Source organism: Rhinolophus ferrumequinum, chromosome 24 (genome assembly GCF_004115265.2).
Source record: "Rhinolophus ferrumequinum isolate MPI-CBG mRhiFer1 chromosome 24, mRhiFer1_v1.p, whole genome shotgun sequence".
Lineage (NCBI taxonomy): Eukaryota > Metazoa > Chordata > Mammalia > Chiroptera > Rhinolophidae > Rhinolophus > Rhinolophus ferrumequinum.
Genome location: NC_046307.1, coordinates 29,902,383 through 29,916,388, shown reverse-complemented (window position 1 = coordinate 29,916,388; position 14,006 = coordinate 29,902,383). Strand labels below are relative to the sequence as shown.

The window sequence follows — 14,006 nt, the reverse complement described above, 5'->3', positions numbered from 1 at the left end:
TTCTCAACCCCGGAAGTTCCTCTTACCCTCTCTTCCCCCACCTCCAAGGGGATCTTTACAATGTCTGGAGACATTTTTGGTTGTCACAATTAGGGAGGGGTTCCGATGTCATCTAGTGAGTAGAGACCAAAGATGCTACTAAACATTCCTACAAAGCACAGGGCAGACATCATAACAAGGAGTGATCCCACCCAAAACATCAGTGGTCCAGAGTGGAGAAAGTACTCCGGAGTCAGTTAAATTACAAGCACTCCACAGAAGAGCAGCCATGACATGTTTATCCTGTCCTACCTCCCACTGAAAAGGGAACATTCTGACTGGGAGACAGAGAAGCTACTATCATGTTATCACCTCAGGGCAGCACCAAAATGCACTTTCAACCACGAGCTACTGACAGGGAACAATTCGAGATTCCATCCCAATATTCCATGCACAGCCGAGGAGAGGTGCATCCTAAATGTCAGCCATTCTTGGACCACCTTTATGATTTGTATCACAATCATAAAACACCTGTATTTTTCTCTACCAAATTTTTAATTGGCTTATTTTTTTTCTTAATTTATTTTAAACGGGAAATGTATATCACTGGCCCTATGGGAAACCTGTGTCTCTTGCCATGTAGATAAAATAATATTAAAGTTAATAAAATGAAATCAAAACAGGGGTCATTATATTTTAACTACAGACTATTATTTGCTAAACCACCTCTGTGTTGAAAAGTTAGATAAAAGTAAGTGCTGGAAGCAAATTAATGATAGACTAACACAAAACTGAGACATCTCCTTGTTGGATTCAGACAAATGACAAATGGAAATGACTCTGATTCGGTGAAAGTTAACGGCGCACTATGTTGGGAAGCCTCGTGTAGTGAAAACAGCATGAGGGTTGGTGTCTGTGGCCTGGGTCCCCGAGTCCTACAATGTCCCATGTACTAGGTGTGTGGCCGTGGGAAAATCCCTCACCCTCCCTGAGCTTCACTTGTCACGAGGAAGGGTAATCACCCTGCTTACTTCCCAGAGCCAGGAAGAGTCAAATAAAATAACGTAAGTAAGTGTAGTTTATAAACACAGTGAAGAATAGTTAGTACTAAAGGCATATCAAGTGGCAGTATAGAATTCTGGAGCCATGCTTTCTGGGTTTGAATCCCCATTCTTGCCCTTACTGGCTCTATGACCTTGCCTCAGTTTCCCTGTCTATAAAGTGGGTATGATAATGACCTATCTTACAAGCTTGTCATGATGACTGAGTTAATACATAAAAAACACTAATAACTGGACCTAGAGAAATGAAAGAATGAAGCACTAGAAGGACAAAAATCCCAAAGGGTCCTGATTATTGTTTTTCTGTTTTACCCAATGTCATAGAGAAGTTATATTTAAACTTCTTGAAAATCCCAAAGGAAAGGCATCAGGATAGAATAAGGGTCAGACACCAAGTAATAACTGGTGTGAGTCGGACTCAGAATTCTCTAACGTGAGGTGGAAAACTGCAATGCTCCCTGAGGCCAGAACAAGAAAAAGACTATCCCACTTTAAGAAGCTGCCTCCCAGGCCATCGCACAAAGGGCCACTGTCCACCACCTGTGAGGTCTGTTTATTCTATAAGAGACAGAGCAAGAGGAGGACAGTACAGGAGCAAGGCCCAGTGAGAGATGGAGCTCGAATCAGAGGAGCCTGCGAGCTGCCCTCCCTCACTGTCTCACGATACGAGAGGCGGGACTGCCTGGTGTCTGCTATGGATGCTGACATTCCGCTTGTGCAGTTCTGGTCCCTGCAGCTGGGTGAGAGTGAGCGTGTGAACGCAGCCTGAAGGGAACACAACGAATGTAGTCCTTGGAGGGCCAGAAGCCAGTTCGCCCACAAACCATTCCGAGGCTCTTTCAGCAGAGTTCTGCCTTTTGGGTGGGTAAAGGACATCTCCATAGGGATGGGTAATTCCCTTCTCGTGGTTCAGTCCCCACCCAGCCTCCACGGAGCATAAAGAATTGCAGTTGAACATAGGGATTGGATTTTCAGTTAATATCAGTCTTATGAAAAGGAGGGAGGACGGAGTGTATTCACTCACCGCTTCTAGTTATGTCATCCCATAGAGACGCCATTCTAACCAGTGACAGCGTGGAGAGACCACCAAATCACTCCCTGTCTTTCCTCATCCCCAGGGAATATCCTGACCAGACGAGGACTGGCTTTGGCAGTGAGAGTCTTCTGCTTCGAGGCTGCACCATCAGAAACACGGAGCTGGCTGTTGGCATTGTCATCTATGCAGGTCATTGTCCCCAGACACCTTCTTTTGTCCCTTTCCTTTATCCTCCTTCCTCCATCCCCTCCTCCACATCCATCTCTAGTCAGCGGGAACTCATATCAGTGCTAAGGGGTAGAGTCATGGAACTTCCCATTTCTCAGCTAAGCAGACTGAGGCTGGAATCCACAGGAGACAGAATTAAATTTCAAGTTACTATCACTCATCTGAACAAGACAGGAGGGAGATTCCTACTCGCTCACCTCTGGTGTAGTTCTGCTACACTAACTATAGGCAGGGTGAACAGTATCTTCTTGAGCCTGAGGGATAACCTCACCAAACTTAACAGCTTCACCTGGCGTGCCTCAGTTTCCTCATCTATACAATGGCAAAAATATTTATATATGCCTCATAGAGTAGCCGTGAGGCTCCAATGACCCAACACCTGAAAAGCACTGTATCTAACAAAGGCAAAATGGGTTTTAGTTGTGTTGTTTTGCAGTTAAGTTTTTATTACCTTTCTTTATTTTATGGCTCAGTGATGGTGGTCTTTCTCTTGTTTGCACTGTAATTTTGCTTTCCCGTGGAGAAAAAAAGAAGGTAGTAGCACACTTCTCACAATGCAAGCTAACGTCTTAGAGGGCAGTCTGAAGACTGCTGTATCCCCAGGACCTCCTACCTGGGGTCCCATGGGTTCTTCATAAATGTATGTTGTTATGTCAACAACAGAGGACTTCTTACTCTGTCGGGGACACACAGTCTTCCTAGGGTGTCTTCCTTCACTGGAGGACTCCAGAATACATTTCCTTGGGTCCTTCACTCCCTTGCAATAATTTGTTTGCTTATTGTTTTGTTTGATTTGATTTGATTTTTGTCTGAGTAGAACCCCACTTTTGATGGACATAGAAGAGCATTTAACATCAAACTACCCTAAGATTCACTTTTTAGGGACTGTCAAAGAAAAACAGGTTTGGGGGTTTTGTTTGTTTGTTTGTTTGTTTGTTTGTTTGTTTTTTAATAATGTCACGGTCTACATAGCTTTTCCTAATTTGGGGGAAGGGAGGTTGAATTTGTCAGTTTGGGGGACTGTTTTCAAGGGTCTTTGGCCATGGAGTTCAGTGCCATCTGGTAGACCCACTAAAGACGAACTCTACAGCAATCCCTGCCCCACTCCGAAAAAATACCCATACAGGCTTAGGATTTGCCTCTCTGCATGATCAGACACAAAAGAAACTCTGAGTGGGGGATGGGAGTGGTGTGTGAGGGGGCAGATGTGGAGAGAATTCATCCTGGTTCTAGGGAATCAGCCTGCTGGGTTCAGTGCACTCACTGGCTGCCTGTTTCTGAGCTGGGTGACTAAGCTTCAACCCAAGGGGACTAATAGTTCCCACCTCATGGGTTATAACGTTCCTATGAGATGATCTGTGAAAAGGGCTTTACACAATGCCTGGAACATATCAGGCTCTCAACAATTGTGAGCAAAAATGGTGCTAATCGTTTTTGGCATTATTATCTAGAGCAGGGGAGTTCAACCTTGGCACCACTAACGAATTAGTCCAGATTGTTCGTTGTGGTGGGGGCTGCCCTGTAGGGTGCTGGTGCCTACCCATAGGATGCCCTTAGTACCACCTTCTTCAGAGGTAATAACCAAACATTTCTCAAGACATTGACAAATGTCTTCTGGGGGTGTAAAATCCCCGTCATTGAGAACCACTGGTTTAGAGGCATATTCTCCCCATCGGTAACATGGATGGACAAAATAGGACCATGTCAGAGTCAAAGGCCCAAACAGGCCAAGCTGAGCTTTCATGAAGGAAGAGATTCAGGGTGGAGGTGTCTGCTCCTCACAGCGAGCATTCATTGAGCTCCTACTGTGTACAAGGGACTCATCTAGGTGTCCTGTATCTATTAAGTCACTCCCCCACCCCAAACACACAACCACTATCTCCCATTTTGCAGATGAGGGACTGAGGTACAAAGGGATCAATTCACCCAAGGTCACTTGTCTCCTGAGATGAATTCCATGTGATCCCCGGCCAAGTGTCTGCAGAGTCTGGCTCTGACTCTAGAGCCGGTATTCTAACCACTACCCCAGACTGCATCCCCCTTGAGTCCAACTCTTGCCCAAAGAGCAGAGGGGTCTCAGAGGGTAAAGAACAGGTGTTTGAAGAGGGTAGACCCAGGACCCCTTGTATGGGGTGAACCTGAGACACACAGGAAGGCACAGTGGCTGTGGAAACCCCCACGCCACTGCAGTGACTCGAGTCTAATTTAACAAGCCCAGAGTCTGCTCACTCCTACTGCTTTGTTGCCACTTTAAATCCAAGAGGCAACCAGCTAAACAGCATTAAACCCATTCACTGTTAGAGCTGATAGATTGGTTTTCTTTAATTTTGCACAGAAAATAAGTGACTGGTGTTTTTTAATTCAACTGTTAAGGAGTATAGCATGGTAGTTAAAATGCAGCGGCCCCAAAGAACAGGTTCTTTCTCCGTTTGACTGTCAGCTGTTCGCTGTGTAGCTTGGGTGTGAGGGAGTGGGGGTTGGGGGTGGAAGGAGAACTAGGCTGGGAATCCAAATCCTGGGTTCTCAATGAGGCTCTGGTGTTCATTTATTCTTTCATTCTGGCCAGTCCCTTCTACTTTTCTCTAACTGGAAAAGGGTAATTGGATGAGGTTGGTAGTTTTCAAATTTTGTCCTTTCTTTGAACAAAATTTCATGCAGAACTCCAAGATAGGAGTAGAGCTGCACAAGGTTATGCTGGGATGAAGGCCTCTGGCCCCTATGGCTCTTGCACCAGCACCTGCGGCAAAAAGACAAGTATGAAAATTACCGGCCTCAAGCCGTGTCCTGCCCCAGGGCCTTGGCACGTACTCTTTTCCCGAGCCTAATACCATTTTCTCTCAATTCTTCTCTCTCCCTTAAATGTCTTCCTTAAATGTCACCTCTTCTAAGAAGCCTTCCCTGACCATGCCTTCTAACACCATCTCTTATTTATTAGCCCTTTGTTTGTTGTTCGTCTCATGGGACTTATTACTAACTGCAGTTATCTTGTTTCCTTGTGTGCTTTCACCAGAATGTGAGTCATTTGTTTTACCACTGTATTCCAGCACTAGCCCAGAACAGTGCCTCTGAGCAAATTGGAAAAAGATAGTCCTTACCATCATTTGCCAGAAATGTGTCATAATAAACTTACAAATCTATAACAACTACAAAATGAGGACTACCGCTAGAGTTGTGCAGTGCACAACCTGTGCATCGTAGCTCTGCAAATGCCCACCAATGTCTGGTCTACAGAAGATGCTTAATAAATACATGCTGGCAAATTGGGTGAGGCCTCTACAGCCGTTCTCAGCAACCTCCCTGAGGAAGGACCGGGTCAGGTTACAGAAGGAAGCCTTCTTTTCCTGTAAGCTCCTGTGAGAAAAGCCGGGGCTATGACCCAGGCCAGAGGGCAAATAGGGGCTAAGGAACTGATAATCTCATTTTCTCTCAAAGGCCACGAGACAAAAGCCTTGCTGAACAACAGCGGCCCCCGGTACAAACGCAGCAAGATCGAGCGGCGCATGAACACAGACGTCTTCTTCTGCATCGGTCTCCTCTTCCTCATGTGCCTCATTGGAGCTGTAGGTATGGAATGTTCTAGAAAGAACACCAGCCCGGTAATCTTTTTTTTTTTTTTTTAACTTTTGGGCAAGTTGCTTGAACTCACTGAGCGTTTCCTCCTCTATAAAACAGAGTGCATAAAAAAATAAAGCATCCCTTGTACTTTAACAGGATGCCGGTGAAATTAAAAATGCATGGGGAAAATCTCCTGAAAGCATTGTGTACTCGAAATATTAAGAATACCATCTCTCACTTATTTGTCCCAGAAATACTTACAAACCCAGGCACTCTCTTGGTGTAAGAGGATAACAGGATGAGTCAGAAGAGCTGCGAGTCCAGCAGGAAGCAGTCCAGGAAGAGTAACACAATCTCTCCCACTCAGTGAGGACCACACGCAAGCACTGTACACGTTTCCTGTTGCTGCTGCAAAAAGTCAACACAACTTAAGTGGCTTAAAACAACACATATCTATTCTGTTAGCTCTGGAGTTCAGAAGTCCAAAATCAGTGTCACGTGTAAGAGCGAAGTGGCCACAGGGTGGGCTTCTTCTGAAGGCTCTGAGGGGAGAATCTGTCCCTGTCTTTTTCAGCTTCTAGTGGTGTCTCAGCACCGGTAGGCTGTGGTTTAGCTACTTCCTCCACCTTCGATGCGTATTACTCTGATCTCTGCGTGCATGTTTTTCTCCTTTTCTGCACTGGTATCTCCCTCTGCCTCCCTTTTATACGGACACTTGTAATCACATCCCTGGACCCACCGATGACCCAGGACACCCTTCCTCATCTTAAAATCCTTAACTTGTTCACATCGGCAAAGTTCCTTTTGCCGTGTCAGACAGCATATTCACAGGGCCCAGGGGTAAGGGAAGTGGACACCTTAGGGGGCCATTAGTCCCCCGACTACAGGTATTATGGGAGCATCAAGGAAGGAAGTCTTCCTTAAAGCAGCAGCTGCTAGAGCCGTTGGCGTTTGCCAGAGGAGGTGGGTGGCAGGGGCAGGGTGGGGTAGACAGCTGTGAAAAGAGGGACAGTGCAAGCAACGCACAGAGGCAGAAAGGAAAATCATTTTAGGCACGTTTAGGAGCATTGGACTGTGTGGTATGGCAAGAGCAAGACCAAGAACGGAGACGTGATGAGAACCAGGCTGCAGGCGAGTTCCACAAGGGCTAACTGTGGAGAGCTGCGGGAGGCGTGGACGAGTGGACCCAACCATTCGATCCTCAGAGTGGAGACGCAGAGGACCCCTCGCTCCGCCCCTCTCCCCCTCTGTGGCTTAAGTCTAAGGACCCCAAAGGAGATCCCAGAAAGAACCAGGGGAGATCAATGGGAAGAACTGTGCTGAGTCAAGGACCCTCTGCTCACCCTGCACCAGTGAGCAACGTGGTGTTTGCTCTTTACCTGCCACCGTCAGCAATCGTACCCATCACTGTTTTTAAAAGAGCACGTCGGCAAGGCGAAGACCTTCCTAGGACCCCAAGACCTTCCTAGAGCCCAAGAGATTTTGCGTGCCACCCCATTGAAGACGATGAGATTTAGTCTCATGAGGAGCCCGGAGTGTTTAAGGAATACAGTTCACGGATGCATCTAATGGCCGTCCACGTGCAGGGGCTCACAGCTGGGAAGGAGAGCACCTGGAGAGGAGGGAAGCAGGCCAGCCAGAAAGCCATCCCTGTGTGGCCACCTCCGTGCCCTCCAAGAGGCTGCAGGAACTGTGCCCTCTGCTTCGGGATAGGTTTTACAAGGAACATCAGAGCTGGAAAGGACATTTGAGATCATCTCACTGTGTCTCCAGGGCGAGGAAGTTAATGATTAAAAGGTCACACAGGGAGATAAGGTTCAGGCAAGCAGGACTCAGCTTGGCAGATTGCCCACGTGATACACTGAGAAAGTTCTGGGGAGGGGCCGAATTCTGTTCTTTCTGAGAATGGTGACTCAGACACAGTGAGGGGCCCCTGCTGGCACTGGAGTACAGCGCTGCAGGAGGTAAAAGCTCTCCCTGATCACCACTGCCCGGTTCTTTATCACATGTTTACTTCGATTGTGTGACAGCAGTGCTTCTTTTTTCTCTGCCCAGAATGTCCTCCCCAGGCCTTTCTGATCACCCCACACCCACCCAGGCTCGAGGAACCTTCACAGCCTCCTCCTCCGTGCAGCTTTCTCTGGCTTCTCCCAGGGAAAAGCCTTCTCCTCTGAAGGCTCCTGACCATTACACTGTGCCATACGCTGTCCCTTAGTCATTTGCTCTATAATAGTCCCTTCAAAGAATTCACATCTGTAAGTCTCTGCTACCACATGTGATGGCATTGGCCTAATACATCCTGGGCAAATCATCATGGGGACACGGCAGTATTCCCTATGTCTTTTGTTCCCTGTGGTTCCTCTCCTGGAGCTGAGGCATTGTACACATTAGTCATCCTATTCCCACAGCAGCTCTGTGGGGAAGGTATTATTACGAACTGACACATGAGGACACTGAGATGAGGAGAGCTCTGCAGCAGGTGCTGGATGCACTTCATCTTTTCGGTCCTCAGATGATAGTTGTTCTTATCCCCATTTGCCGACAAGGAAGCAAAGGGTTCAGTCCATGTCAGGTGCTACGACTATAAGTTCTCACAGCTTTCCAGGCTCTGGCATAGCACCCCTGGCACTGTGTGGGGTTTGTCCCTTCACATCTGGCTCCCTGACTTGGTGCGGAACTCCGTACCAAGGACAAGAACTTAGACCAATTCTTTCTTGAATTAATAAAACATTGGATAGAGGGGAGACAAGAAAAGAGTCAAACAGACAAAGGGATAAACAGACAGAGGGAGGGAGAAAGAAAGAAGGGGGAGGGAGGTAGGCAGGGGGAGGGAGGGACTGAGGGAGAGAAGGAGGAAGGAATAGATGAAAAGATGGATGAATAGATGGATGGATGAATAGATGAATGGACAGAAGGGTGGCTAGATAGATGAGTACACGCATGGGGGAAGAAAAGGGACTAGAGTAAATTTCTGTCAAGACTCCCCAGCCATGCATTTTCCACCTCACAACTAAAAAGAATTTGTGTCCTTTTCTCTCTTTCCAACCCCTATATAACAGAACTTCCTCAAAATTTAAGTAATCCCCATGCTAGTCGCTCTGGTAGGACATACTTAATGCCTATGAAGAGACTGAAATGTAGGTTATACAAAGGACCACTTTGGAGCTAAATGAACATACACACGGAGTTGTGTAGAATAAAGATGGGCTCCATCAAAGCACACTCATTGCTGGAATTAGGCCAAGGATTGATGTAATTGATCGATTTTAGGACTAAGTAGAGATTCTGTCTCACCCTGGCTTTGCCTCCTCTCAGGTCACAGCCTCTGGAACAGGAGCTTCAGAGAACACCCTCCTTTCGACGTGCCAGATGCCAAGGGCGGCTTCCTTCCCCTTGCTCTTGGGGGCTTCTACATGTTCCTCACAATGATCATCCTGCTCCAGGTAGGAAGACCCCACACACACACACACACGTAGGGGCTTGAGAAGACCTGTGGCCAACACCTGAGCAACTTAGTGAAATAAAGAAAAATCATTGCTGGCCCCAACAAAGGACTAATTGGACTGAGATGGGGAAATGTTCATTGCTTCTTGTGGCTCTGTGGAAGTATTCATACGTGGGGTAATGTCAGTACCAGCCCTGCCTTGTGGGGGGGATCCTGCCCCCAGTTAATAGCAGAAGAAAATATTTATCAGGCTTTTTTATGTAAGAGGAAGATTCCAGCAGTGACCCACATGTGCCTGGCACTTTGCCCGATATAGAACAGGTAAAACCCTAGTGACCTGAGAACAAAAGAGGATAAAGTAGCAGCACACAGAGAACTGTCAAGCCCTAAGCATTGAGAGAAAGAAACCACAGGTTAGCGTTTTAGCACTTGGTAGATTGAGATGGGGAAAAACAAAAAAAAATAGAGCACCTACACTGAGAGAGGCAGTAAGGAATAAAGACATAAATTTAAAAAAAGTCTCCAGGCTCTATAAGAAATTACAATCTATGAAAAGACGAGGAACTTTCTAGTTTTGTTTTGATGAAGGTTCGTCTACATTCAAATTCTTCTACTATCTGAGGGTGTTTCCACATCCTCTGATTGGCGAACCGTTTTAAATCACTAGTTCATTCGTTCATTTAACAGAGTGATCCTCCTTCCTTGTGAATCAGCTCACACCCCTGCTCTGCACAGAACCCTCTGATGGTTTCACATCCTTCAATGTGAAATCGAAAGTCCTTCCCGCAGCAGCCAGGCCCTCAGTGATCTTGACCCCTCCCTCCCTGACCCGTCTCCTTGCCGTGTCCTGCTCGCTCACGTTCGAGGCCTGCTTACCCTTACCCGCAACCTCCTGACCCGCTCCCACCACAGCCTTTGCTGGGAATGCTCCCCCTCCCACACACAACCTCACGACTCACCCTCCTTTCTTCGGGATCTGCTCAAAGCGTGTGGTTTATAAAAGAGTCCCTCCCGACCATCACCATCTATCTTCTTGACCGTGTCTTCATGAGATGTACCACCACCCCATGTATATGTATTTGCTCGTTTCCTGAGTGTGAGGTTTTCAAGGCCAGAGATTTTGTTGTGCTCACTGCTGTGTTCAGGACCTGGAGCAACACGTGACACACAGCAAGTGCTCAAAGGCCATTGGGCACTGAGTCAGTGGACAGTAATCGACAAGGGATCCGAATACCTGTAAAAGTGGGCGGCCACCCGCAGTGGCCTAGGGATCCCCAGGGGTCAGGAGACTCTCCCACTCAGCTATTACACAAACAACGGCGGGTGCCTACCTCATACCAGACACCCTGGGTGAAGAAGGCATGTCCCTTTTTCAGATTCCCCTAAGAATTCCAAGAAAGGCATGAAGTCACTGACCTTTAATCTCTCAGGGCAAGTCCCTCGTCTGAGCTGACCTCAGCTTTCCATTGAATGCCTTCTCTACCCACCAGTGAGGGTCCTGAGACAGGGTCCCCGCTTGTTCCTGACTCGGGACTCCCTCTCCTTGTAGGTGCTGATTCCCATTTCCCTGTACGTGTCCATTGAGCTGGTGAAGCTCGGGCAAGTCTTCTTCCTACACAACGACCTTGACCTGTACGATGAAGAGGCCGACTTGTCCATTCAGTGTCGAGCCCTCAACATCACAGAGGACTTGGGCCAGATCCAGTACATCTTCTCGGACAAGACGGGGACGCTGACCGAGAACAAGATGGTGTTCCGGCGTTGCACCATCACGGGCTGCGAGTATTCTCACCAAGAAAACGGTACGCGGGCACCCAGGGGCCCCCATCCCTCCCCCTAAAGGAAGCACCCTACTCCGCTAAGACAACAGGAATGAAAGACATTATCCTGGCTCCCCACCGAGGCGGTGTGGCTCTGTGGAAAGTAGCTTCCTATATACCTCTGGGCTTCCTTGTCACAGATCAGTGCTGTTCTTGTCACTGGTCCACTTTCATTTCTTCACAGGGCTATCAGTCGTCTCCTGAGCAACAACCCTCCACTTGCTCTTTGGTGCCATTTGCACACAGGATTTTTGTCTATCAGGAATGGACTGGGGACAGGTCCCAAGTATGTACCAGTCATACAGTCAAGGTTTAAGAATTTCTCAGGTCAACTTACCTGAAAGGGCAGGCATAGGTCTCGGCACTGTCAGATTTGGTCCATCCAAGATGCCTTCCATGCCAACTCATCTCTTGGATTTTGACTGAGGTAAAGCTTCAGCTTAGGAGATATGGCTGTACGATGCCTGTACTGTCACCTTGTATGACTGAAAGTGGCCTATAAAGCTGATCCCCTCAGTTCTACTCACCTCCGCCACACACAGACTTTCTAACTAAGAGAAGAAACTCTCCAGAGAGCAGCATTCATTCTTTTGAGTGGGAGGGATAGAGAAAGACAAAGAAAGTGATTTTATAGGTAACCCAACTCCTTTTGCCGTGGTGGTAACCATTGACGTGGGAGCTTCAAATCCTTTTCAGTAAGAAAAGCATCAGTAGTTAGAATGTGCTAATCACTTGAACACACTATGTCATTAAGTCTTCAAACAACCATATGAGTTAGGTACTTTTTACAACTCCTATTGAGGAAATAGTGGCACAGGTTTTGTCAAAGCTCAATGTAGCTAGTGGGGAGGAGAGCCAGGATTTGAACCTATGTGACTTAGTTACACCCCTCCTTCTCCCTAGTTTCCAGAGCAGTACAAGGGTCTTCCTCTGTGTTCTTATCTGCACTCCCAAAGTCTGGATCTCCCCAACCATGGTCAGCCAAGGTATGACAGGGGCAATCACAGGACTCCTTTCTTGCAGCCAAGCGACTGGAGACCCCAAAGGAACTGGACTCAGACAGTGAAGAGTGGACCCAGTACCAGTGTCTGTCCTTCCCAGCCAGATGGGCCCAGAGCCCAGCAGCAGTGAGAAGCCAAGGAGGGGTCCAGCCTCTGAGGAGGTGCCAGAGTGCCCGGGTACCCATCCAGGGCCACTCTCAACAAAGGTCCGTGGGGCGCTGGGAAAATGCACAGTCTCCTGTGGCCTTCAGCAGCTCCATAGTAAGTCCCTGCCTTTTCTTCTTTGAATTGCAAGCGGTCTCTACTGGGGACAAATAGGGGTGGGCTTTGGAATGTGAGAGAAAAGACCGTATAAACGCTTAGGAGCTCTCAAAATGGCAGCCCCTGGTCTTGAATGTAATTCACATACAAATTTTGTTGGGTATATACAATTTGTGTTCATTTCAAATGTTCGGTATTTAGAATTTGGGAGATTTCGTATAAACATATAGATGTCTGGCTTCTATTTTAAAATGGAATTGGGAAAATTCTCCAGGTTAAGCCAGCATTTCATTGTGGCAGTAATTGGCTTGAATTAAGAAGTGGAAGCCTCTTAGACTGGGCATGTTGTCTTCTGTTCAGCATAGCCCCCCACCTCCAACTCTGTTTTTCCCCATCAGTGAGCTGAGAGGGTCAGCAGCGTGCCCCTTAGGCATGCTGTCTGTTTGCCCAGTATACAGTTAAGAGGAAAGAGAAATACATGTCCTGCCCATATTGCTATAAAGTAGAAAAACAAAAGATAAGCCTACAGGCTTTTGCATCTCAAGAGAAATGAAAGAATATCTTTTTTGTGATCATAAAAAAGAGTCTTAAATTGTTATGAAGCAAAGACATGTATCAAAATCACCTAGCATGCTTCACTCCCTTAGATTAACTGCCTGGCCTCTATGGCCATTTGACTTTGCAACTTTGGTCTGGGGCTTTCTGCATGTGGTTCCTTCACATTTGGTCCACTGGGACAGCCAACCCAAAATGTCCTGGTAGCAGATTGAGTTCCTTCCCCAAGATTCCACAGCATTCCCTAGAAGTCAAGGCCAGAACCAGGGCCTTCTGACTCCTGCCCCATTTCACTTTCCACCGCACCATGCTCTTTCTCTAGGAAACACATCATCTGGAATCTTCCGCACTTACAGAAAAGTCTACAGCTATCTTGACTAAGACAACACAAACTAAAAGAGGGACCTAAAGTTTTACCGTGTTTCCCCGAAAATAAGACCTAGCTGGACAATCAGCTCTAATGCATCTTTTGGAGCAAAAATTAATATAAGATCCAGTCTTATTTTACTATAATGTAAGACTGGGTATAATATAATATAATATAATATAATATAATATAATATAATATAATATAATATAATATAATATAATACAATGTAATGTAATGTAATGTAATGTAATGTAATATAATATAAGACTGGGTCTTATATTAATTTTTGCTCCAAAAGACGCATTAGAGCTGATTGTCCAGGTAGGTCTTATTTTCGGGGAAACACGGTATTATCCCATTATTAGGATATCAAAAATGGACCTTTAGGTGAATTCCCTTCCAGTCTTTTATTTCCCCCATTACTAACACACATAATTATATATACTTAACATTTTTGTAGTTATAGTACATACAAATGGTAGGTGCTGGGTTTTTGTTTTGGTTTTTTAAAAAAAAAAATCTGGCATGATATCAAAAGCATTGTCCATATTGCTACCTTTTGGATTCATAACCCAGGACTATGTTTTCTGACTGTAACAAGGAAGAAATGGTGTGAGTCTGTGTTTTCTGGGTTGTTACTTCTCTAAACCTTCGAGTGAGCACAAAGTTGCATTAACTCGCTTCTATTATTAAGC

At 46.5% G+C, this 14,006-nt stretch overlaps 1 protein-coding gene across 1 annotated transcript in view; it reads left to right on the top strand.

Moving 5' to 3' along the window:
• The window catches only part of ATP10B (ATPase phospholipid transporting 10B (putative)), a 203,633-nt gene that overhangs the window by 141,917 nt on the left and 47,710 nt on the right, over positions 1-14,006 (top strand). Inside the window, exons 7-11 of the mRNA XM_033096782.1 lie at positions 2,159-2,265; positions 5,737-5,868; positions 9,175-9,302; positions 10,854-11,106; positions 12,148-12,386. Coding sequence (XP_032952673.1) covers positions 2,159-2,265; positions 5,737-5,868; positions 9,175-9,302; positions 10,854-11,106; positions 12,148-12,386 — 859 coding nt within the window. The remainder of the gene's footprint in view (positions 1-2,158; positions 2,266-5,736; positions 5,869-9,174; positions 9,303-10,853; positions 11,107-12,147; positions 12,387-14,006) is intronic.